General features: G+C 39.4%; 1 protein-coding gene across 1 annotated transcript in view; it reads left to right on the plus strand.

Annotated features, from left to right (window-relative positions):
• LOC109631390 (ephrin type-A receptor 6) overlaps positions 1-27,947 on the plus strand; it is a 158,965-nt gene that overhangs the window by 37,224 nt on the left and 93,794 nt on the right. The window contains exon 3 of the mRNA XM_069533114.1: positions 4,672-5,335. Within this exon, the coding sequence (XP_069389215.1) occupies positions 4,672-5,335 (664 nt within the window). The remainder of the gene's footprint in view (positions 1-4,671; positions 5,336-27,947) is intronic.

Below are 27,947 nucleotides of genomic sequence, written 5' to 3' on the forward strand. Positions count from 1 at the left end.
TCCCCATACAAACACCCCTGCAGGTCAACAGCTGACTAAGTGGTCAAATCACATTGAAAAGGCCTGAAGGATAGATTGAATCAGCACATTTAAAAACTGCTGTGAGTTCCATGTCCAGGCCAAGTTGAGCATCTGTACAGGGCCTTTTTTCATTCACAGTTTGTCTGCCAACTATACTTTTGTTTAATCTTTCGGTTTATGAATCGCCAAAACTGTGCAAAATCCATCAAAGCTCAACTGCCTGTGTTGTGTGACCAGCTGTCCAAAATATAAAATAATCTTTATAACTATCCAATTAAACTAAGAAACGCAGCAAATCCTCACAGAAGCTGGAACTGGTGAATGTGACTTTTTTTGCTGATTATTTTTATGTTGATTAAAAGATTAATCAATGGATAGTTGGAGCTCTACATTTTTCATTAATTAAAGTGTCAGGAACTAAAAAATATCAGTTTTACATACATATGCATAAGTCATAACATGGTGCATATATAATATGTGTATGCCTGTGTGTGTAAAGTCTCAATGATAGGTTATGATGTTAATGTTTCATTGTGGGGCTGTGCAGATGTCAGACAATAATAAGACCAAAATAATAATAATAAGATTCTGCAATAACAGAGCTACTCTAACATAAAGTTATTGTTGTCTGCTGTGATGCTCTTCACCTACCAAATCTTTTCAGACATTTCAAGAACATAGTTGCGGAGTCAGTCAGAGCGAGTTTATGATTAATTCGTTTCCAAAGCACTTTAATTGTGAGAGTTTAATAAAAGCAGACTTTAAGTCATGAATTAAACATTTTGGCATACGTATAGTAGCTATTTGATTTATTAAGGAACTATGTACGCAAATATGTAAATTAATCAAACTAACAAATGAGCTCTGAAATTGTATCTAATTGAAAGATGAAAAAAAATACTTGGATTAAAACATTCATGAGATAGCATTAATACTTGAAAGATGCATACCATGAGTCAACTTTCTGTATTCAATCAATAACATTCGTTGAACCCATATTCACAAATTAAAATTTGTCTCATGGGCAACAAGGGGCTCCTCAGAGGAGATCCTCTGTCAACAAGAGTGAGGAGAAACTACCAAAAAAAACATTAATGTCAGAGAGAGCCCCACGTTAGGGATCACTCTCCCAGGGCGGAAAGAAGTGGAATAGGTGCAGCGGAACAAATGAACAAAAATCACAATATTTCCAACATTGAAGAAACAGTTTTTTAACATCATGGAAAGTTGTGTATTAGTAGATAAGTAGATATTAGTAGGAGTAGATAAGAAAATGTCTGATAGAGATGAAGGGAGCAGCAATGACAATTGAAATGGAGGAGTTAATTCCAGTTATAGTGCAATATGTGAGTAGGCATATTGTATGTCAAGCAGTCTAGTTGTAATCATAGTGCATGATCAGTTGTGATCCACGGATCCACTTCCACGATCCACAATCCACTATCACAATCTATGATCCACCATCACGATCCACAATGCGGATGCAGTAGCGATCCTGGTTTCCTGGTTCTTGTACCTTGTTTACTTTTAGGTTTAGACAGACTTTAATTATGTTGTTTATAGATGGTGCTTTGTTTTACTGCAGTGATGGGTCTGCAGTGTGTGATGGGTAACATCACATCTAATCAAAATCAATTTGGTTGACTGTAATGTTACAGTTGCACCTCGAGGGAAGAGCAGATTAAAGCCTGTCGTCTTTGGATGATTGAATTAGAACATGTTATTAAAAACGGATAATGAGTATGTGAAAACAAACATTAGACTTTGATTACTACTCTCATCAAGAGGTAATGTTTAGCTAAGTGCAAAACAGCTTATTAAATGTGCAAGCTTATCAGGCAAATAGTATTGGTACATTTACCAGCTCGAGCACAATTCTCAATACTTTGTTTGCATAGAAGGGATATTTTGCTTGATGATGTAGTCAGTTCATATCAAAATGCAGATGTTAATTGGTTATTATTAGTGTTGCACCTAACCCTCCACATGCATAACTTGTAACTCCCTGTAAATGATATTGCTTTGTTCATGGTGGGAACCAGCATTGGATTTCAGATTTGAGGAAAGTTTTGGCTTTTGATCGAGTTAAATACATGAATAAATGATAAGGTTGCATATATTTACCATCTGAATTTAATATTTTTGAAGTTCAATAAAAATCTGCCAAAAAAAATAGAACGTTTTTAATAGAAAGTTACATACATGAAGTTATAGTACTGGTAGGAGAGTGTGTAGAATTACACATACCCCAGCCAATGCTCTGTCGTATACAGAAAGCAAGAGGCTCTGAAGTGTAAATATAACACACACAAAAGCAAACTCTGCAGCCTACAGAAGGTCCAGTGCTGCATTTTAAGCTGCATGATTTGAGAGCCCTTTTTTCCCAGACAGGTAATTTGATTCTTGGAGGGTGATGTCAGGTAGTTTTGGGGTCGCCTGTGCAGCTAGTCCCCACTCTAATAAAACCAGAGACCAGTGCAGGTCCAGGGGGCTAAAAACCCCCATTAACTTCTCTCGCATCAACACAGGGACAGGTAACTCATGACCCCGCAAAGCTGCCACACTCACTGATCATGTGACGTGGGAGCTGATGACTAGGCAGCTAGAGTGACACATCATTCAGGGAGTCAGCCCACCAGGAAAGACCTGAAAGAATGAATGGAAAGAGATTGTTAGTTTGTCAAATTAGTTAAATTCAATATTGTTAGTTGTGACTTATAGGGCAATTCAAGCTGGGGAGTATGACTTACTTACATACATTAAAACAACCAAATATAAATACTGCTAAGAGTTGAATGTAGAAAAACAACAAACGCAACACTTCAACATATCTAAAAAAACATCATAGGTTATAATAACAATTGCCTTTATAAGTTTATACACAAGCCAGTACATGTGGGGTCACTGTAAATAATAGATGCTTTTTCAGCTTTGTGTTTTACAAATAATTTTAGAGCTGATATTAACAATATCTCTCAATGGGTTTGTTTTGACAATGAAGCATCAAATTAATGAAAGGGTTCAAATATTTGAAATAAAAAATCTGATTAAAATCTCCAATCCAAATTTATTTAGTTAACATAGGCAGTATAGATGCTGCAGAACCTTTCCAATAATCACATATGTACTTTTCACTACATCTTAATCTATCATCAAGCACAGCTCCCATGTATTTGTATGTCTGGATGATTTCAACGTTGTGTTTGGGTGAGATGATCATGTCTTTGGTTTTCAATCTGACACATCTATTCTTAGATTTGAGTCTAAAAAAAGGTCTGTCCCACCAGTCCTCAAATTTTTAAGTTATGAGTAATGTGATGCTCTGAAAGGAGACAAAACAACACAATTTTCAGGAAAGTTTACAATATTGTGATGGTCTAATTGTTACTACAGCAGTCATTGGCATACAAGATACAGATACAGATATTTCTGTCTACCTTCCTTTTCTGTTCCCCTCTCTATCGGTTTTGACAATATTTATTTTGACTTTAAATCTAAGATCAAACTATTTTTTTACTTCAATTATGTGACTTTCTCCTGATACAGCTTTCACTACACATATAACTGCATTCCTGGTACTTTTTGTCCACTGCTGACACTAAATTTATAACGGTTTGAGGCCGGTGCAGCGCCATCTTTAGATTTCAGGTTAATCATTCCTGACTTCTGAAATATTCTTTTCATATATCTTCTCCACCTTGTTAATCATGTCCAATATAATGTCAGAGTTGTGTAATTTACCGTGTGGGTTGCAGTACACTACATGTCAATGTCTGCCTTACATGCTCCCTCCCGTACTATTATAGTCTTGCACCGCATTTGATTTATGTACAGGCAGGCACCACCCCCTTTCTGCTTATCACTGTAGCCTTGTCTCTGTCAGGTTGTATCGTGTTTTCAAGCCTTCAATATACTGTACGGATCCAAGTCAGAACCCAACTGTCAGGGCATGTCTCCATGAAGGCTGTGATACATGTGTTCCTGTGCTCCTGCTCCTGCTGGTAGACATAAACCTGGAGTTTGTTTAGTTTACTATTCAATAAGCGTACATTTCCAAGAAAGACTGATGGTAGAGGTTTCCTTCTTGTGGTGTTTTTCTGGCTGCCTTTCTTTTCCCTCATCCTTCTGGTTTGCTTGTGTTTACCGCACACTGTGTGTTTCCACACGGTATCAATTATGGTGTATTGCAGTCTGTATTGATGTCTCCAGTTCCACTATATTGCAAACTGAGAAAAAAATTCCCAATTTAATATCCCTGGCTATGGAGTGGACCATTTTCCCATCCAGACAGTGGGTGAAGTGCAACCATCAGAGCAAGAAGTGGTTTGAGACATCCATTGTGTCTGGTCTTAAAACCAAACTACCTAGGTTGTACTATTCTATGCCATTGTGCAGCCATGGAAATAATTTAAAAGACTCCATGGTGAATTATTTACCGTCACAACAAGGACAAAATTTATAAATTCGAGCCCCACAAGCAAAATCATCAGGCTGATGTTCATTCTTTTCATTAATCACTTTTATATTGAATACTGAACACCACCAGCGTGGCTTCAGACACAGCTCTTACTGTTTAATGACTTTCTCTCCTCCTATGTCTTTTTCCTCTTTTACCCCACCACCATATCCCCCATTTTATTTCCTCTTCAGTGGGATGCCATCACAGAGATGGACGAGCACAACCGGCCCATTCACACTTTCCAGGTTTGCAACGTGATGGAGCCCAACCAGAACAACTGGCTTCGTTCCAACTGGATCTCTCGGCAGGCGGCTCAGAAGATCTACGTGGAGCTTCGCTTCACCCTGCGTGACTGCAACTCCATCCCTTGGGTGTCGGGCACCTGCAAAGAGACGTTCAACCTCTTCTACCATGAGACTGATGAAGCTCACGGTGTAAAATTCAAGCCTGTGCAGTACACCAAGATTGACACAATTGCGGCCGATGAGAGCTTCACTCAGATGGACCTCGGAGATCGCATCCTCAAGCTCAACACAGAGGTGCGCGAGGTGGGACCCATGACCAGGAAGGGCTTCTATTTGGCGTTCCAGGACATTGGTGCCTGTATCGCTTTGGTTTCGGTGAGGGTTTACTACAAGAAATGTCCGTTCACACTGAGGAACCTGGCCTCATTCCCAGACACAGTGCCTCGTGTTGACTCTTCGTCATTGGTGGAGGTGAGGGGAGCGTGTATTGAGCACGCGGAAGAAAGGGACACACCCAAACTCTTCTGTGGAGCTGATGGTGATTGGTTGGTTCCGTTGGGAAGATGCGTCTGCAGCGTTGGGTACGAGGAGATTGACGGCTCATGTGTTGGTGAGTTTCCCAATCTTTATATCATATAGCTCTGCGTCAATAAGTGTATAAAATGTTGCAATGCTGATCCTGTCTGGAGATATTTGAGTGATCTTGATTATGAACCCTGAATGGTTTGGTTGACTGGTGCAGTTTTTTCTGATTACCAACCTTTGACTTAAATATGACTGGTATTCAGTTTTTTCCCGCACTTAAAACATCTATGTTTCACATGTTGTAACTTTCCACTCAGCATTTAATCATTTTCTTTAAAGTCTTACTTTCTACTGGAATGTTTCCCTCACCGGTCTTTTACCCTCACTCTTCTTTTTTCACTCTTTTATGCCTTTTCCCTTAATTTATTCATATAACGGCCTATAAACATGGTACATAAAGTAGTATCACATTACAGCCAATTTCTTATTTGGCCTATTTAACATAAATATTGATGCATCAACGAGTAAGAAATATGGATTGATGAAGTGGGTGATATATTATGTGTAGAACTTTATTTCCATCTACTTTATGCGACAAAAATGTTACAAAAAATTATATGTCGGTGATTGTCCATTTTTCTACTCACTCCTCTGTGTGCTCTCATTCATCAAAGATTTTTTTCCTCTCAATTTCGCCTCCCGACTTCATTCCCTCTTTCATTTTCCTCTGCTCATCCAGTGTTATTGCTAGCTGTCTACTCTCTGGAGAATAAAATGAAATCATTTGAAGGGATGACACTGTTTAGGATTATTAGTTTCACAGCAAAGAGGTGTGTGTGCGTGTTTGTGTACATGTCCGTATACTTTAAAGCTAGCTCTGTCAGTTACTGGGCTTTAGCTGTGACATTAATTTAATTTCTCTTATCCCCTTGTTACAAAATCGTCTTGTATTTTCTTAGCCTTTTAACGGCTGCAGGAATTCAAAAGAGGATTTTTTTTCAAATAATAGTACATGATTGCAAGATTCGTGAAATTATGGTAAAACAAAACAAACAATGCTTTTGAGATGAAGGTGAATACTGAGATGTTTGTTCTGCATTCAAATGATATTTTTCTGTCTTCATGCTGGTGTACATTGGTCCATCTTTAGCATATGGCTTGAGAACGAAACATGATGTCCATGTCTATGTGCACTGAGCAGGTGGTCTACAACCAAAGTCCCATAGGACTACCTTGTTGTGACAGATTACCTCAGATAGGGTGGTAGCAGTTTGATCCTCAACTCTTTGATATAAGCTTTGGGTTATCACTGGCACCTCACTGGGAATGCTATAGTACAAAAAAAACACATCTTCATGAAGTTCCAAAACAACTTCGTCTCAAATCTTGTGAAGTAACATGTACACATGACTTTAATCTAAAGAAGATTCATTCTACAGGGTGTCCATTGTGTTTGGAGACAAATCACCCTCTTAATGTGTAGTATGTCAAGTATTTGGTGTAGAAATTAAATACACACAATTAATTCACTGACAACTAATATGCCATATGTGGTGCAACACTTATTTCAAAACTTACAATAGCTTCTATGAAACAGCAACAAAGACACTGGCACCTAGCTGGGGAACAAAAAACCCAAATATTCATCTGTGTCCAGCTGACTAGTTTGTAGCATCATGATCATTCAAGATAATGTGTCTCAAGATAATGTGTCTCTGCTTTGCCTTTACCAGATTGAGCAATATGCACAACAGATAGAAGTATTGGCTGAGATAGGATGACAAAGTACCGTTTTTGTCCTTCTCTGAAAATCACCCATGCATCCAACACCACCGTAAAACTACAGCTTTGTAGTGCTCTTTTAAGAAATGCTTTCAAGACTATACTCAATGCTTTTCTCCATCCATTTGCCACCGAGGACCAGATGTCCTCATACAGTTGATTACGATTCATCTTGTGACTGGATCGGCAAGGTTTCCCAGCTGCACTCGCAGCTGCATCGCAATCAACAGGCCAAGGGTGAGACTGCAGCTGTGATTATAGCCAGACTATAGCAAAATGGTTACTTCATTCATGTCTGTTCCTTTATTATCCCTCCCTACACTTATACATCCCTTAATTGTTGTGTGACAAGCTTAGTTATGGTAGATAAACCTGCTCTTGAGGACATGGAGGAAAACAGATGGTAAAGTGGGTTTGGTTTTTAAGGCTTGAATCCTGCTTCCATTTTGCACGCATTGCCGGACTCACAAATGAGTGTTCACCAATGTAATAACACAAAACCCAGGAGCTTGATAAACATTATAAACAATGTAAGTCATGTACTCTGACAGTATGTGACCACATGACACTTTTAGTGTTTGTGCAGTGTTTTCCTGTTTGGCTTAAATCTGTCTTTGTGTTTGCAGTTTATAAAAACCCATTGCTCCACATCATAGTTTTAAGAGGCAAAAAGAAGCCGAAGCTGAAGAAGAGTTATTTCCGCTCTTTGCCATTTATAGCAATAAACAACCACAAAGGGTCACCTATCAGCATGCCTGTGGCCCAATAAACTAAAGTAATTTGTCTTCTTTCTTCCCTTCCTTCTCCTTCACCGCTCACTCTCTGAGAAGCAGATTTCACACTTGGGTTAAGTTTAGCCTTTTGGGCAATGTGATGGCATTTTACTGCAATGTCAGCCCTGAAATGCAGCCGCTGCTCATTGTTCCGGGGGTTCAAACAAGCGCCGTTATTAAAAGCCTCCACACTAGGTACCACTGGAGCGCCTTGGGCATTGAAGGAGAAAGAGCAAGGTGGCTGGCTAAGCTAATGCTTCAATCCCCAGTTTACAACCAACTGGTCCTTTAAATGCTACGGCTGCATGACTAAGCTGGGAGGAAATCATAGGTTTGAATGATTTGTGATTAAGTAAAAAACCATGATTGAAAAGAGTTGAGAAGCACAGCACTGACCTTTGTGTGCACCTCGTCTCTCCTTGCTTGTGTCATGAGAGGGAATTAGCCTTTTATGCAGCTTGTGCACTCACAGTAAATCAATGAGCTTAAGCGCCAGTAAAAGCCTAAAATGTTAATGTTAAATGCATGTTAAGTAAGAGAAAATCCTGTGGTTGCCATGCTGGAAACTGTTAAAGGAAGATTTTTCCCAATTGAAAGTATTTTTACTCTTACATGTAAAATGCAACAGATTATCTGTATATGATCAGAGAGGTGGGCTGAAACTCTTCATGTAACATTATACCATTCTCATCTCACAAAGAGGGCAGATTAGTGTCAGTATGTAATTATTTTTGCCCAATTTAACCTGTTACATAGCTACAGATATGTGACACTCTCAATATCTGACATACAAACCTTTGTTTATCGCATAAAAGAAGCTGCCTGAAGTCTGAAAATAGGGTTTTAGATCCACATAGATTTTAAAAACTGTGCATGCTTTCCAACCAGCTAAAGCCAAATAATCCTGTTCTGTCATTCTAACTGAATGTTGTTACAATTGTACTATGCCCTGTCTGTTTCCTACATGAAGTTTGTAGTGTACTTGTGCTGCAGTGCCAAATGCCATTATTGAATCTATAAGCAGATGGTTATGAGCCTTCATATAACAATATTATCCCATTCTTAGATTGAGGCAGCAACATTTTATAGCAAAATTGCAGATCAGTTATTTATTGTGCAAATGTGGAGGGTGTTCTGTGGATGGCCACTAGTAGTGCTGTGGAGCAACATAATCCAGCTCTTGAGGTGGTTAGAAGAACGAAAATCTGTCAGGAAAAAATAAGTCAATAACTCTTGTGTGAGTTCTATATAAATAAAAGCAACAGTCACTGTAGTCATACAGGGAGATAAAAAGTGTGTTTACACACTAATGATCTTTTGTGCCCAAATTGTTCCAGAAACCAAGAATTTCCATGAATGAAAAAGAAAGGTGGAGGTGAAAGCTCGCCACCAAAGTAGTGAGCATCTGCTGTGTTTCAATCCTTTTGAGTATCCACATTGATTCAGATTGCACATCAGGTTGTTTTCCCTTCGATTGCTCACTTGTTTTTGTTGTTTTTGCTTTGAGACATACCAATCAACAAATGACATTGCTATACATTATCAGAAAGGATATATATATTAAAAAAATCTTGGTTTCCTTTAATTGGCACAAAACGCAGCTTCATTGTGATGCACTGACTATTAATTGTGAGTATTTGTTTAATCATTTTAAAAAGTTACTGCTGAATATTTGTATTACTGATTTCACCAGTTTCCCTTGAATATATTTGAGCTCCTTGTTGCAAATTGTGGTTAATGTTGCGCTGCAAAGTAAAATGTAGCCTTACAAATGGAGTTTCGTGGGTGATGCACACACACACACACACACACACACACAGAACCCATTTCTTTCAAATAGAGGCAACAGAGGCCAAGAGAAAACGATGAGGGAGGGAGAGAAAGTGCCTCTTTGTAAAGGAACCTGTTCCCACACCATTTATCTCCATTAAGTGTTTTTTGTCTCAATACGTTTTCCTGTGTAGGTGGAGCACTGTTCTTTGGACTGTTAAACTATATTTGGTGTCATATAGTTTGCACTACAGCACATTTCAATTGGTTTAACATATGTGAGAATATGATGAGCACTAAAATATAGTGTGTGCATGTGTGGGGGGGTATCGTTAGACAGACATTGACAAAGAAGTTGTTGATGTTTGTGTGTATGTGACACGTGTATACTCCCAGCATAGCATCTTAATGCAGATATACAGTATCACTATAAAATTGAATTATATAATGTATGATATACTTTATGGCTACTTACATTTTGCCCATAAGGGAAGACAGGTCCTGTTAATGTCAGTGAGTTATTCTTTGACCACACACACACTTCAGACATAAACATCAATCAGTGCAATCCTTGGTGTTAATGTATGATGACAACTTGCATATGATCAGTCACTCTCTCTCGCTCTTTTATCTAGCTCTTTCTTATTGCTCTCCCTCCCTGTCAGAGTAAGACAATATAGCCGGTGTTGTTACCGCTCTGTGTTTTACAGCGGTTCTTTGTGTTCGTTGGTCTCTGTGTAAGAGCTCTCTGCAGTGCTATGAATAATGCAATCACAATGTGCTTGTGTGTGTTTATATGTATGTGCACCTGTAAGTTGTGTTGGCGCTGGGTGCTATTTGTTATTTGCCAAACCAAAGTGGTTCTTCACTGTGCTGGGTGTAAGCAATGTATCTATTTACATTTTAAACTAATGCTGTGCCACACACTGAGAATAACTGTACTAATCACGTATTAAAGAATAATGGATACTGTTTAGGGATAAAAAATAACACAGCACAATGTGACATTTTGTTATTTGATTGGTACAGTTTTCTTGTCCATTCCATTAAAAAAATACTTTAGTTTATCTGAGGGCTGGTTTTGACCCGATTTGCCCATTTTGACCATTGCAGGGCGTTCGTAATCACCAAAGTGTGTGGTCTTACATTCTGGCCAAATCGTATCATGTGTGCATTCCGACAATTCTAATATTTAAAATCAGTTAAATCTGTCATTACGTATGTGGTCTCCAAAGTTATACAAATAAGTTAACAGTTGAAAATCCTCTAGTGTGCACCAGGCTTTAGGATTAGCATGGAATAAATAAAACAAAACACATTGGACTAGAAATACAATGTAAAGCTTATGTTGATCAGAAAATGATTTCCCATCATATATGAAAATAATAAGATGTCATGAAGTAACAAAGAAGCAACTTCATGTGTAGCAGAGAAATGTCCCAAAGGTTTTATAGGTATTACTCCATCCTGTAGGACTATGAACATGTAGTATAAATGATTTCACAATGATGTCATAATCTGATAGATGGATGGACCGATGTGCCCATGGTCAACTGCTTGTGAGCAATAAATAAGAAAATACTACACTTACAGTAAGTGAAGGAAAATGGAACTTAAAACCAGAATCAAATATAAACTGTGTAGGATCACTAAGTATTTAGAGATGCTATCATTACAATATAAAATAGCATTGCCTGGTTTGGGTATATATATATATGCATGAATACTTTTGATGATCCTGTTGTTTTGAGATCAAACTGTTCTCCTACAATCAAAATATCTCCAAATGTTAACACCACAAATTGTACTGACAGTTGTGTTAAGCCTGTTCTTCTGCTATAACATTTAACACAATCCAACACAACAGTGGAACGATATCAGGTGTCTGAGCTGGACTACACACAGGTAATTGGTCAGGTAACAGGAATGGCTGTGTTAATGTTAATTGGCATGCTGGTATACACATCCCGAAGAAAGTTTCTCACAGTTTTAAGACATTTTCAATTACAGCATGAAGATAGTCAGACAACAATTATAGTACATATCCCTCAACCTGTCAGCCCACTAAATGAGATGTCACACAAGAGAGAGGCAATGCACAGGCGAACACACACATAATGAATCACATGAATCACACGTACATGCCAAGACAGAGACACAACAGCTTACACCACGTGCCAAATCTCCTGGCGTCACTCACAGACACACAAAAAGCCAAAGATGCACTAAAGCAGTCACAATAAGTGCAAAGTGTCAGTGCCAGAGACATTTTGCACCCACAAAACACAATCTAACTAACACACACAAGGAGACACACTCGCGGGGGCTCAGGCTGGCATCAACAATGGAGCTGCTTACAGACGGGCCACACTGCAGGGAGACACTGTGACATTTCAGAAAAGGATGGTTTTAGTTTAACAAGCATGGCCCTTCAGGCTTAATTGGGAGTTTCTGGAGAGAGAGAAAGAGAGAGAGAAGTAGAAAGAGAGAGAGGATGCTAGAAGTGGATGGTAGATTTTAAATAAATTCTTCTTCACTTCATCTGGCATCGACACACATCAGAGTTCTGAAGGACATGTCTCTCTAATTCTTTGACGTATAAAATAGTGTCTACGGTCATTTTATAACATTCTCTATCCCAACCCAGACATTAGTAAACAATAATGTTTTTTATCAGACATGTAATGGTTTATGAATTTCCCATAATTTAAGTGTAGTTTTGAATTCAATTCATACATTAAGGCTGCAGCTTGTTATTTGTTTGTCTCCGCAGTCATTCTATTAGCATTTTCCGTTGCAGCTATCAAAAAGAATATCGTTGAAAGCTCTTTGAACACTGACAGTATGCTAATGAATATTTCCCCTGAGTTGTCATTAAGCTCAGTGTACCTCAGAAAGGAGCTTCCCCTGCCAAAGGCTTGATGTGGCTTGAATTATGCCAAGTGCTCGTACTCCGCTGTCAGTCCAATGCTCCGTTCATTGTCACAACATGCCGTCAACGAGCACAGTGAATTATCACTGAAAACAAAATCATTCATTTGACATTGTTGTATAATCAATTTAAGAATTTGACTTTCATATGTTGATGACTCTGACAATTGTATACAGTAAAAGGAAATATGCTTTTAGAGAGGTCCAGATAGAGAAGGCTACATTTTTTGAAAAAACATATTGGACAGAATATTATTAATAGCAGAATCCCGCCCATGCAGATTTGCAATACTGAGCATGAAGTAGAAAAGTCAACAGCTTGTAATATCATTTTTTCTGGCCTGGTTTACAAACACTTATCTTTTGCAAAAGCTAATACGTTAATCTCCCTGTACTAGACAGGTGGCCTTAGGACTCACACGCAACCTAAATGAAAAGTAGTTCAAGTTAAGTTTACATTTGGACCTTTACTACCAATTGCTTTTTCAAGATGTAGTCTTCCAGTCTTCCTGACCTTGAATGTGTTCTTGACAGGTGAAACTTTTTTGTCCTGCTGATGGGTGTTGACCGTGCAGTAGAGATCAGCGGCCTCAGTCGTGAGGCCACAGGCGTTGTGAAAAATGGGTGCCATCTGGAGGAGGCCAGGGAGGTCATCGAGTGGGCAGCGGCGAGTGGAGGGTGGTGGGGTCTTATTCATGCAGTCACTGGCTGTGCCACAGCTTTACAATAACTGCAAGTGACTTATTCACTCACACTTGGTGTATATGGGCGAGTCACTGTTCTGTTCTGTAACTCTGACAAGGTGCTAAACCAATAGTAAAGTTTGTGAAATAGCAGAGCATGTGCAAAACCTGTGACTCTATTTTATTTAATTGCTGGTTATTTCTGTCTACAGTTTTAAGTAGTAAGAGTAAAATACTGCATCTTTAATAAGTTTTATTCCCGTCAACATGGCAAGGCTTTGGTAAAGAAAATATTTAATTTGAGTAAATTTGCCATATTTGACTGCTCTCTGGAAGACAAAGAAAACATCCTGCTGTGAATGACTTCTTAATGCAAATATTGCACCAGTCTGTGCTTGTGCTCTGTACTTTGTGCAGTATGATGCAATGACCTTAAACCTGTGGGTGAAGAGTCTGTTTGAGGTCACATTTATTTGACCCACTTTTGACAGCCCATTGTTCTTGTGGTCGGACACATTTTGGATGGTTTCCACCCTAACCCTAAAGCCTATTGTAGAGTAAGTTATGTTGTGTGTGTGTTTATAAGGTCTGCTTTGAGTATTTGGCATTTGGTTTGAAGTGATAATTACTCGGTAGTTAAAGAACATCCATTAACATTAATCCAGAAAAAGACAAAATCAGATGACCAGCAGGACAATAACAGACATAAAGAAGTACAATTGTTGTGTTGTTCTTTTAATCTGAAATGCTTTACAATGATGGAGCTAGAGAGGAAAGCATTTTGATAGAGTGTGCGCTCATATATAAGTGTCTCTGTTTCTTCACTCACATTGGATTGATACTTTCTTTCCTTCAGATCTCTGATGCTTTGCATACTTCCACCACTGTCTCTCTTTAAATCAGTCATTTGATGAGCATTAGCGGCTCTTGTGTTGTCGCTCTTCAAGCTGTAATTGAGAACAAATGTGGAGTGTTTAATTGGGGTTGTCAAGCAGGGGGGCGGGTGCTTTGGGCACCTAGAGATCTCCTCATCTCTTTGCATTTTAACAGTTTAAAGAATAAATTATGCAGATCGCAGTTTTTGCGAGTCCTAGTTGCAGCATGAACTTGCGTTGACTTCTGCTTGGCTTTTTCCCCCATTCGCAGAGAGTTACTTCAAAGCTAGGGAGTGATCAAAGACAGTTGAAAAAAATAGATTCCCAAACGTACCGGCACCCTGCATACATACATGCAGCTTCTGCCTGTCTCGACACCGCACACTCTCTTTCGCTCAGAAAACAAACGCAAGCGACATCGTCTGATGTTTTTCTTTCTTTCTTTTTTTCCTTTTTTTGTCTCCGGGAGCACAGTCCTGTCAGTCTCTGCAACATTTCAATTGATTCCCCTCTTCCCTCATACGTGTGTGTTCTATTTTAGTACGTAAGCCAAGAGACGGAATTAGTCATTAAAGGGTATGTATAGCACGACATGGCCCAGATAACGCATCACAGGCCTGGATTGAAGAACAGGCTTGTCACAAATGAAAGTACGTTTTGGAGGCTGGAGACAGCTCCTCTCCAGTAAAAAAAACAGTGGGGTTATTGGGGGTTCAGCGTCAGTATTAACTGTGTTTTGTCTCAGTGGTAGTTTGTTTATCCTGCAGCTATAAAGTAAAAGACTTAAATCTCTTGTTCCAAGTTATTTAATCATACACGTTTCATCTACCATGTAAAAAAGGAATGATTTATGTGCAGCCCTCATTAGGGAGAGTGGGTGGAGTTGGGTTTTTTGAAAGTTGTGCTAATTAAGATATCACCATCACTATCTGGATTTCTCTGTTGCATACTGATGGACTGTATGCATTAGATAGAACTCCTTGACTCCCAGCCCCATCGACACAGTTACTCATCTAATGCACTGAAGCTTTAGGTCTAAACCTGCATACAGACACCTCTGGATTCGGTTAGGCCCAGTACCAACACAATCACAACCATTCACAATCACCTCTTCATTCCTCAGAGGAACAAATTGTGTTGTTTTTGTTCATAAATATGGGTTATATTAGTGTAGCAAAGTAACTTTTACTCATTGCAAGTACAATTGATAAAGTTCCACTTTTCCTGTAGAGCAGATAAAGATGTCCACCTTGAGAAAAAGCACCCTGCAACAGTGATGTGTAAAAACCTAGAGCAGCACCAGGCTCAGGGTGGAGCAACCATCTTGCCTGGACCGGCTGGGTTGGCAAAGAAAGAGACAGAAGCTGCTTTCAGACAGGCACTGAAGTCTGACATTTTCCTGAACTTATCCTCTCATAAAATATTTGGAAAATGTCATAAAACCATGTGAGAATGCAGCAGGACAATTAACAGTGAGCAAATGGCCATGATGATGATGTTTGTAACACGTAACAGATGCAAAACTGGAAGAATGGAAATATCTCAGGATGAAGAGAGGAGCCATACACATAGATATGGATGAAGATATAGATGAAGACAATGATATGTGAGAGCTTTTGGCGATAAGGGCCAATGCCATTGTTAATGCGCAATAAAGAAAAGCACTGTGCTTTCTGCAGCTGAAGTTTTACATCATGCTCTTCCTCCTTCATGCTCCAGATGCCACCCCTCAACGTTTCATGTTGTTGTGACCGTTTCTGACCTGGAAAGTCTCCTGCTGCGTTCTTCATATGTTAAAAGCAAACTCTGGAAAATGTCCAGACACAATTTTTTTGAGTTCATGTTGGATAAAAAGCTATAGAGAGAGAGAGTAGAAGAAAGGCAAACATAGCACAATGCAAGTTTTCATGTAGAGTAATGAGAATAAGTTGGAGGAGACTAGCAATAAGAATTGAAGCAGCAGGTGTAGGAACATGGGGTCAGTAGGAGGCTTGCTATCACATCTGTACAGATCCGGGGGTGGAAATACTGTACCTGCAGGAGAGAAAAGAGATGAGAAGAGAAGACAGGATAGAGAAAGAGAAAAAGGCATACAGCCTGGATACTTTTACATTTGTGGGAACAAAAAGAAAAACATGGATGATGCAATAGATTTCACAGAGTAAACAGTAAGCTTGTTGCACAACATGGACTCCACTGTATTATACTGGGTAAAGCTGACTCATTGAGAGTGAGCACAGACTGCTGGTGGGAGAAAGATAACAGGTGCAAAGTCTGGAATAATATAAGAATAGGGTGCTAACTGAAAAGCTTAAAGCTTGGATTTGGAGGCCTGAGTGGAGTCAGACAGTCTGATGTCAGTAGTGAGGTGATTTTAGGATGGGGTCCAGATTTGAAAAGGCCGTGCAGCCAGCAGACTTCTTTTTACCTCTGGGGTCTGACAGGAGCCATCACTTAATGGTAATGAAACAATAATGAATGTACCACTTGGCTGTTGATAGATTGCTTCTCATTATTTGCTCTCCTGTCCTTAAGTTTTATTTTTTTATGCTGGCACATGCAGGCTTCAGTGCCAGTTATGTATTATAGTTGATTTCTTTGCACCTGCTGGCTCCAAGCAGACTCACTTGTGCCAAGTTAGTTGGAGTGGCACAGATGAGGTTCTGTTTTTTTTGCAGAACAGAAGGCACAGTGATAATTTGGTAGTTGTTTTGGCGTGAAGGTGTTTTTGTGTTTACACCTGCTCAGATCATCTCTGATCATCTCCTATTATGCTTGTTATGTTTATGCAATGTTTTGTTTAAACACAGCTCTAAACAATCACAAAGCATTGTTCATGTTTGCAATTTAAATCTTTCGACATGCTCGGATGTAATAGAAATTCACCTGCTTGGCAACAAGCTATTGCATATCGATTCCTACTTCACCCGCTTCGCTCTCAGGACTAATTTAAGTAAAAGGCAAAACGTCATTCCCTTTAGAAAATATTTTCTTTCATGTAACAACATCTAATCAGGTAATTGCATTAAATGGCTTAATTGTGAATAAGTTGTTTACATTTACACATATTGTAAGATTTATATTTCTCTTCACGATATTTCCATCCAGAAGGAAACATAGAAATATCTGCTCAAACTAGTATCCTGGGCCAGTAGGTGGCGATAAAGTCCACGCTTGTGAATGTGGTTACTATGGTGCAGTGATGCTAAATTTAGCTCAAAACTTAATTCGTAATTAGACCTAAAAGTGCCAACCAGACAGAGAAACCGTAATAACTGGTACAGAAACCATAGTCGCCGTTTTTTCTGATCAATCAGCAATGGGCATGCGTGAAGTAAGCTATGATGTCACAATCTCCCAAAAGTTACATTTTTCATGAACACATGGATACACAGAAACTACACTTTTATAAAAAATCTTCACTTTGAAAGACCCTAGTAAAAATCCCAGTTTTAGTGACTTAAAAGGTTGTTTGCGTGTGGATGAGAGTTTCAAACACAGAGTTAAAAGTTTGTTTTCTAAAATCTCTAAAATGTGTTTTGTTGTTGCCTGAACTATACTCTTATTACTTGCTTATTTATATCATTTCCAATATTTAGCTGCTTTTCATTATTGAGTTTTTATAAAATACTGTGTGTATCTTCTTAAACTTTTATAAAAATGTTAGCAGACTGACACTCTGTTTCACCTCTTTTGATGCTCCCTCACCCTATCCCTCTATCATCTCATATATGAGCAGCAGCAGCGCATGAAGTGAGCCCATGACCCCAGGGTACGAAAGGCTTTAACTAGCAGTAGGTGTCTCTCAATCTGCCAGACTGCAACAGCCAAGCTTGTTAGTCACACCAGTGGAATTGGGCGCGCACACATGCACACACATACACACACGCGCACAAGTGTCCCATGGATAGACTTAATCCAGCCATTGAATATAGCAAGCAGCGATAGTAAAACTGGGTCAGTTCTAGAGAAGAGCGTGGTGTGAAACCGTCCCCCTCGGGGTGGATTGAGGTCTGAACTTTGGCTGACCCCCCTGAACAAGTACAGATGTACAATGAAAGCCTCAGAATTTGCTGGATGGAATCTGTTTGAATTAATGCTGACAACTTCATTGATCAGGCTAAAACGTAGGCTTAAGCCGTACCAGGAGCATTTTGGACATGGATAAAATGGAGTAGCTGTAATTGGGTTTTCTTCATGCTGAGATTAACTAAACGAGGTAGAGTTGAAAGCTGTAGAGCCGAGAATGATGGGGACTCTCTCCTCTCGTGGGTTTGCACTTCACGTAGACATATAAGGAATTACTCTTCTAGATAGAAATGTTGTTGGTAGATTTAAAAAATTCAATTTAAAGCCTGTTTTTTGTGTCTGTTTTTTTTTTTTTTACTTCTTCTTAAGATCCACTTCAGTTTAGACCCTCTCATGTTTCTTATAAAATACACTTACAAGTCTTCCAAATTAAACTAAATAAATAGTTTTCTACATTCCCCCAGCAAAAGTACAATTACTACAAGTACTTCTGAGATGGCATTGCTATGGTTACAGTTTGGTTAGAATTAACACAAATAACTGATTTTGTGATGTTACGGTTGTCAGTGTTCAAGGTTAAAAAGTACTTCATGAAACAGATTCTTTTGGAACTGGAAGCTTTTCTGTTTCCCGTTTTTTGTCTGACCAATCACGTTTGAGCCAGCTTTGGTCACCTGCAGGTAAACAGCCTGAGTGGAGAGCAAAACAGCTGGAACCCATTGACCGAAATGCATCGGCTATGGCCTTTTCATTTTGCAAATCTGAGAAGAGCCAAAATGTCACTGGGACATAAAACACCTCCAAAATGAATCACTCTGTTTTGTGTCGAGAAATGTTTGTGGACTCATTGGACTGTAAACAGAGTGAGGTGAAAATTCTCCTGTCTACGCCTGAAGCACCAAAATATTGACCGTGTCCCTCTGAGGCTAATTTGTCATCAGATGATAGCTGATGGGCTCCAGGATGGTGGTTAATCAACAAACATATCAAAGTCAAAAAAAAAAATTTTGATCAACTTTCAATGATCTTTTAAAACAGTCTATGAATTCTAAAATGTACACATAAGACTCCCTGTGGGAGCAACACAACATTACTAGATGTATATGAAGCATAAATGCTATGTCGCTCTGAAGCCACCAATATATTAAAAATAAACAGTGCATCCTTCAGTGAGCTGTGAATGTTGGCAGCCAGCAATGCAATATTCATAATGTGTGTGTCTATTCATCTTGCCAGGTACGATGAATGATGGCAGAGCTGCCAGTCCTCAGATACAGCTAATCTCACTGGGTTAACCATCTTCCTCAGGGGAGATGATTCAGTCATCACTCTGCGTGACAATATTAATGTGTTAAATCCTGGTTTGGAATAGTGCGACGGAGAGCTGTAGGTAAAATAATCCATTCCGCACCTCTATGAAAGTACACTCATTTCTTCTGGCAGTTTTTGAAAGTTTAACTTTTCTGAGTCTACAGTGCGAAATGTTATTTTAAGTGGTAGAGCTTGACCACAAATCAGTTGAACATTGGGATATTGCCTTTTGTGGAGCCATTTCAAACCGCCATTACTCTTTGTAATGGTAACACTGCACCATTAGACTTCAGTAACTAGTCAAATGGATGGTTCATACTGAATTTGTATAACCCCTGAAAAGGCAAAGTGGCTTTTTATATCGCAGCAAAGGCCAACAGTTACAGAGACAAAAGAGCTCTTCACAGTTTTATATATTTATTATATGACTGCGGGTGTGTGTGTATGATAGTTTGCCTTTTCTAAATCTGTGTAGGTGAATGTCCGTCTGTAGATGGAGTATGTGTGTGTAAGCTTGTGTGACTTTCTAAATCTGACCTATATGTGCCTCCATGTTTTCTTCATACTCTCCCTCGTATTCAATCCTTTGTGCTCAGGTGTGTACGTATCTATCAGAAGCCGCAGCTAGCAGGCATCTCGTCCTACTCCTTACATTAAAGCTGAGTATGCTTATTGAGCAGCCAGAGGCAGAGACTGCAGACCTGATTTATAAACCAATACAGCTTGTTTTATGGGGGATTGATCTGCCTGCGTCTCTATCAGTGAAGTGTTCTACTTGTCTTTATTCAGACTGACGGGGTAATAAAGGGATGACAATGAAAACGTTTACAATTATTCTGTTTAGTGTCATCACCCTTTCTGACATTCATACTTTATGCTGCATTCCAGATGTGTCAAAGCGTTTGAAGCTTTTTTTTGTACCAAGAAAACAGGCAAAATTGCGAAAAGAATATGTAAAATACTTTTATGATATTATTAAGTATATAATTCCATGTTCTCACAGCAATAAGGTCCTTGGTTTGAATCCCGGTTTGGCCAGTGGTCTTTTTGTGTGGAGTTTGCATGTTTTCCCCGTGACCACAGGTGTGAAAGTGGATGGTTGGTTTTGTCCGTATGTTGGCCCTGCAATATGTTAGCGGTCTGTCCAAGGTGTACCCCACCTCTTGCTCAATGTCTGTTGGGATATGCTCCAGCTCCCCCTGCGACCAATACAGGACATGTGATGGATGGATGGATGAATGAGTGAATGGATGGATGAATGAGTGGACGGATGAATGATAGCTGTATTATCACTTCACATGATCTGCAGATGTAGTTTACCCAGTTGTCATGGAGCCATGAAGTTTTCCTGGATCATTTGTTTTGAAAGACCTTGCACTTGAAGTACATTCTTGACGTTAGAAACAAGACCAAGGTGGAACACAAAAATGCACTGATAATTTTTTTTTTTTTTTTTTTTAAACAACACAACAGAATGAACATGTGTGTCAATTATTACACTGATAAGGAGGAAAAGGTTGTGCAGCAAGTCTACAGTCATGTTAGTGAATGTGTCTCTGCACTGCTGCCGAATTTCAAGAGTATAATTTACGTTATATTTGCACATTCATTATTATCCTAATCATTCACACTCTTGAATGGTGTCCTCAGTATCTGCATGTTAATCCATCATCAGTGGTTAAATGATGTACTATTAATCATATATGTTAAGTTATACACCCACTAGCCTGGTGACAGCTAATACTTACATTCTGATAGCAAGTCACTGTAGCCTCCACTATGCCCTGGAGAACTAGCACTGCTCAAAGGATACACTATAACCTCCTTGTCTTGTAAACACAACGATGGCTGAAGCTTTTGTTAAAGGACCATCACCACCACTCACTGCTGCTAATAAACAGCATGTGATGGCAGAGAAAAGTTACGTATAGCACCTTTAACTGACTCATAACAGTTGAGTCATAGCGCCTGGTTGTAGCACATTATCCCTTTACCACTTTCAGTTTCCGTTCTACACTTCCAGGTGTAGTCTTTTCTGTGCATACACATAATTTATACGTCTGGCCCCGGGACTCTTGTCTAACTGTGCGTGACTCCATGACTTGAAATAAGTGTGTTAAAGCAGCTCCTGGCTCCAGAGTGTTAACAGCAGCAGGACCTGATCATGGACAGTGATTAACATTAGATGTGTGTCAGGGCACCAGAAGACCCTAGAGTGTCAGACCCAGACCTCTGAACCTGACTGCCGTCTGCCTGCTGTCTCTCTCACACACACACACACACACACACACAATGAAGAAGCCACTTACTGGCTACCCTGGTCTCACTTTCACTGTTTCCCTGTCTTTGTCTCCTTTCAGTCAACTGAAGTTAAGAAGAAATAACACTGAAAGTAAAAATCTCTTTCAGCTGCTGTGGTTTTCAGAGCATGAGATAAGAGAGCACACACACACATACACACACATACACTCGCTGTAAAAAACCACCCTGGATGAAACAAAATGATTCCTTTCATTTCCACACATAGGCACTAACCCCCAGTTACTTCTGCACCACAGCAGCAACTCAGACTGTGTGTGTGTGTGTGTGTGTGTGTGTGTGTGTGTGTGTGTGTGTGTGTGTGTGTGTGTTTAAGGGACTAGGATGGGCTGTAGGACGGAGGTAATTCAAGTGTCTTGTAAAAATCTAGTGTGTTCTATCATCATTTCTTCTTTACTCATGAATTGCAGAAAAAAAGAAACCTCTTAACCACTAGTCTTCTCTTTACCTATTTGTGTCTAATAGTTGTCGTATGAAAAGTCCATTGCTTCTGGACAATAGCACATATTCCATCCCAGCATGCACTAGGTAGCATGATAATACTTTCATAAAGGTGTGATCAGTCATTTGAAAGTAGATCAAACATTGGGGCACTAGCTATGAAGATGTGATGCTTTTCTTAGATTTACGGGGTGTTTGACGTCTCGCTTTTTCTTCATTCACTAAATAAACCGTAGAGCTCTTGGTCATGTTTCAGTAGAAAGAGGATGCAGCGCTACAACATAACTAAATATCATCTAATTCACAGCAAGAGGATAGTAAACATCTGCATATTGTCAGCACTTACTTGATCCAATATTGCATTTTAGTTGTTTCAAGGCTATGTACAAATGACTGCACACATATATTTCAAAGTGTGGAAAAATGTAGGTTCATGCATGTGTCTCTCTTTATTCGACGATAGACAGATACTGGGTTATATTGTGGGTCCTTTGATCTGGGTGCTGGCAAACACAAAGGTGGAGTGCTTTAATTAATTCTGTGGAATATGTGCATTAAACATTACAGGAAAATGTATTCAGTATTGGACAAACTGTCATCAGTTCTGTTCATAGAACTATATGCATGTATTGCATTTTGTTTCCATCTCATCTGAATATAAGCTATAATTAGTTAATAATGTGTGATGTAATATATCCCAGCACCACATCCCTGTAACATTAGCAAACTGCTTTCATTTACATCTATAGATACATATTGTCTTTCTGATGGGCTCTGTTCACATTTGAACTGCTACAGTTCCAGTACCTGGAATTTAATACCCAATGTTAGCTCTTTTCTTTCTCTCTCTGTTGCTCTAACATTAGCAATTTACGTTATATTTGTGTTATGCATGCTATCATATTTATCTGTAAGTATTATGCAATAAACATACTATTGGTTTAATCTCAGGTTTCAAACACATACTAAATCTCATATTGTTTAAGCATAGCAGATATCATGTTGGATCCATCCAGTGGCTGAGTGTTGGCTTATGCTTGAACAAATGCAAAGACAAAGTCATGTGTTACCTAAATAGGCTGATGAAGTTGTCGATGCCTCATTTTATGTACATCTATAGCTGTCCATGTGCTGTTCAACCACATTGTTGCACAGTTTACAAAGGGAAAAAGCTCAGAAAATGGAAAGAGAACAGAGAGAGAGATGACAAGAGTTTGTGGACTTCTCTCATCTTTAGTTTTGTCTGCAGGAAGGAGGGAAGGCTTTCTCTCAAAGGTCTGAGGAAGCAGCAGGGCACTCAGGTCTGTAGCCTCTCTGTGGGTTTCACTACAGCCTCTTTGTGATCCAGCAGGATCCAGAAAGAGAAGAGAAGACAAACGAGAGAAACGCACAATTGCTGCAGATGGTTTATTAGAAAGGGTTTTACACCTCAGTTTGAAATGGCCTGCAGCTGTTTGGGTGCAAGGGAGGGTCACCTACTGGAAAATATGTGTTTGACAGAGTCACAGATGCCGGTTGTTTTGTACAAAAGCAATTACAGTTTATGGCATTTGAGATCATAATAAACCACATGAGGTTCCAAAATTATTGTCGCAAACATCTAAAGTCCGTCTGTGATCCTTTACCAAAGCAATGTTGTGAGGAACTGACGAAAAACACCAGTGACATTCATATTTCATCCCATTCCACACAGGGTGTCCTTCCAGCCCATATCTTCCAGAGCACTTTCCTCTCTTTCCATCTCCATATTGCATTTTTTTGTTTATGATTGGATTGTCCACTTTTGAGCTCTTCTCCAGCAAACCCATAGAAAGCGTGAATTGCAGCATCGCAATCTGCCTTTCTTGTGTGTCTAAGTAATCACACAGATGTCTGGCTGTCCAGAGCCTGCCATGTTGAAGGCTGAGCATCCTGAATACACACACACACACTCGCTCAGCGTTCTGATTTGTCTGCCTGATAGTGCTGTCAGTGAGACTGGATGTCAGAGAGAAGGAATCTATTACAGGATCGATTCGGCCATGCAATTAGGCAGCAATAGGAATTTCTCATTTCACTTTTCCCTGTGTACCAGTTGTCTCTCGGGAGCTTTGAAGGAGGGATAAAGTCAGACACTGTGATTGCTGGCAGAGGAACAGAAAAGTGGCAAGATTATGGGAGGAGGGAAAGTGTGTGTATTGTTTTCATCCTGACAGATGTGGGAGATGTTTAAGCTATCTATAGACGGACATTAGGTGGCATTAGATGGCCGTGTGTGTGTGTACGTGTGTGCGATGCCTTAATCACTTCATAAATTGGCTATTACTCATCCTCCTCTTCAGACTGCTCATCCTGCATCTCTAGCTCATCTTCTGTTTTCATCTCATTTTCACTATTCAGGACGCGCTCACTAATTGGCCATCCTGAAAACTTAACAAGCGCATGAGGAACTTTTCTCTTATGCTGGCTTTTCATTTTGCATCACTGGAAAATGAATAAATAAAAAGCTTTATGACAGATCCTCAAGTTTGGAAAGGGGCCCAACACTTCCACACGTCCATTTTACATCACAGACATTTTTGTGTGTGATGTGTAAATCTGTCTGTGGGTTTAAAACTTGAAGGAAAGCCCTCTTATATCATCCGTTACTAATGCCACATTCATTTTATCGGCATGTCCGTCATGCTCAAAGTGGCGTACTTCCTCAGTATTGTTCAAATATAAGGCATGTACTTTTAACTAATTTTAGAGTTTGCAACGAATTGTGGTGGTCAAACTTTTCCTTTGAAATCTGAACACGGATTACTAGTGCTGATTCATACCAGTTATATTTAAGCATCATCTGTCCTTAACCCTCAAGTAGGGTAAGAAAAACTATGCGAAATGAAACCTCCCAAAACCTTTTAACAGGGAATAAAGGGGAGAAACCTCAGAGACAGTCCCAAAGTGAGGGATCCTTCTCCCAGAATGGACAGAAGTGCAACAGATGTCGTGTAACTGAACACATTAACACAATTTAAATATGAAAAGAACAGACTGTGTCTAACCAAAATGGAGAAATGTGATAATCTCTATAGCTTTTATGCAAAAAGAACATGTCTGACAGAGATACTAGTATCCATGTATATATGTATGAAGGCAGGATCATTGTATATTTAAACAATCTTGACACCACGATCCACCATGTGGACACAGCTCCTGGATCTGTATAGTCAAACAATTATTAAAAATATGGAAGATGCATGATTTCAAATTCAGTCTCATATGCGATATGTACATACTATATATGTTGAACCTGCAGTTAAAATCAGTTCCCTATAATGTGCTAAAGTCTAAAATGATCAGACTTATATCTTTTTTTAATATATTAGTATGTTTTAATTTATCATTTTCAAGCACAAATTACTTTTTTAAATCATATTATGGATGAAAACATGCTGTACAGCATCACTTCAGTATTAATTAGCGGCATTGACAGTCTGATGATTTACAGCTCCATATACCAACAAAATGGCTAAGCCATCAGCCATGTCAAGCTGGGCACTAGATTTATCTGACTTCCCCCTGTCACTGTGCAGTGCTACCTGGCTGTGGGAGTTTTGTATCTGAACAGTGCCTGGCAGGACGGAGGAGGCCGGCTGAGAGATTTAATGAAGCTTCCTCTGCTGGCTAATTAAAATCTTCCTCTCTCTCTCACTCTGTCATTAAGCAATGTTTTAACAGGAAGATGGGAAAGACAAAAAGATAGTCTGGCAGCTTTTTTGTTTTGCAACTCACCTAGACTAGTGTTGTGTGTGGGGCGAGCAATGTGTGTCTCTGTTGAAGTATATGGTCTGTAATCTTTATTTATAGGTGTTTGGATGTAAATGCCATGACTTGCCAAAGGTTCCTCCAAACACTGACCTTGTCAGGACCAGTAGAAAAACTTAATTTCTGAGGTCATGGTTAGTTTTAGGGGTAAGATGTGAATTGTGGTGAGGTCAGGGTTAGGGTTTGGAATGAAGTATTCAAGGTTAAGATGAGGGATAAGGTTTAATTGAGTTGTCCACAAGGAATGGAAGTCAATGCAGTGTTCTAACAAGGATCGCTGTTCAAACTTGTGTGTGTGAGACAGCAGGCAGACGGCAGTCAGGTTCAGAGGTCTGGGTCTGACACTCTAGGGTCTTCTGGTGCCCTGACACACATCTAATGTTAATCACTGTCCATGATCAGGTCCTGCTGCTGTTAACACTCTGAAGCCAGGAGCTGCTTTAACACACTTATTTCAAGTCATGGAGTCACGCACAGTTAGACAAGAGTCCCGGGGCCAGACGTATAAATTATGTGTATGCACAGAAAAGACTACACCGGGAAGTGTAGAAAGGGAACTGAATGTGCTATAGCCAGGTGCTACGCCTCAACTGTTATGAGTCAGTTAAAAGTTTTACCTACTGCTCATGTTGTGGGGGTATTGCTGGTGTTTGCTCACATTATGGGGACTGAAATGGAAATCATTAAACCTCAAGGCAAAGACATGTTTTAAGGTTGGGCAAAGGTTGAGGTTATAGTCAAGTAGTTGTTATGGTTAAGGTTAGAATAAGTTCATGAAGTGAATGTAAATCAATATAATGTTCCTTGCGTGTGTGTGTGTGTGTGCGTGCATGCATGCGTGTGTGTGTGTGTGCGCCTGCAGCCGTAACACATCTTGAAACATAGATTAGTCTTAAACAGTCTCACCAAAATATGAATTCCTCTCCCCACCCTCCATGTGCCTGTGGATAGGCTAATGGGCTGCAGCATCAGCCTCTGACAAGCAGGATTTTGTAATATGTTTGAACTGCTGGAGGACTCCACTGGGGTTTAATTGCAAGGGAAATACACAGATATGTACTTAATTAAACCCTTTTACTGAGCCATGTTGCCTCATATTTGCATTCCATTTAGAGGTGGAGCTACCCCGTTAACTATGTTGTGATTTACTGATGAGCTTCTCAGTTCTTTATCAGGGAACATACAGTTTTTTCCCCCACTCTTACTCTGTATTTTAATGTAGCAGAGACAGGAGCTGGCTCAAGGGAGCCTATTGGCTCAATGAACTTGTTGGAGAGCTGCACATTCAACAACTTTTAAATTATTTCAATAACTTCGATATACTGTATGTATGCTAGAGGGAGTACCTTGCCCTGGAGGCTTGCTACTGTATCAAGCTTTATTATGCAGGCTTTGAGCTACATCACAGCTGCATTATTGCAAATGCACTAAACTCAGAGTGAATAGAAAGTAGTGCCCTGCAGTGGGATACTATAATATCTTGGTAATAAACAGTTTGAAAAAGGGAAAATCTCATAGTTGGATCTTCATTTGTGCAGTTCTGAAACACTTTCAGCTCTTCAGTCTGCCTCTCACAGTTGTAACAAGTGCATTGGGAGCCTGGTTGGAGCTATAAACAAAATGCTCACAAAGGCCACATGGCCTAAAATGCACATACAGTACCATGTAGCCACAATGGTGCTAGTCCTATAAAGGCACCTCATCATATGATCTCCCACCGTTCTCCCCATAGTTTGTGCTGCTTTTCAGTATGTTTTCCAGTAAACACATCTTTTAAGAAATATACACCAGGAATGTCAATATCAACTGTCTTTTTTGTTTGCTACCAGAATGATCTGTCTATTCCTTCTTTCTGTACCTTCCACACAGTCTCTGGCTTCTTTTCATTTCAGTGTAGTATGAAATAACCTTGAAGACATTGTGTAAATCTGCCTAAATCCTAATATATAATAGTGCATTTCCTGTTGTCTTTTATTTTAGTCATTCCTACAGTA

The sequence above is a fragment of the Paralichthys olivaceus genome, chromosome 10, assembly GCF_024713975.1.
Source record: "Paralichthys olivaceus isolate ysfri-2021 chromosome 10, ASM2471397v2, whole genome shotgun sequence".
NCBI lineage: Eukaryota > Metazoa > Chordata > Actinopteri > Pleuronectiformes > Paralichthyidae > Paralichthys > Paralichthys olivaceus.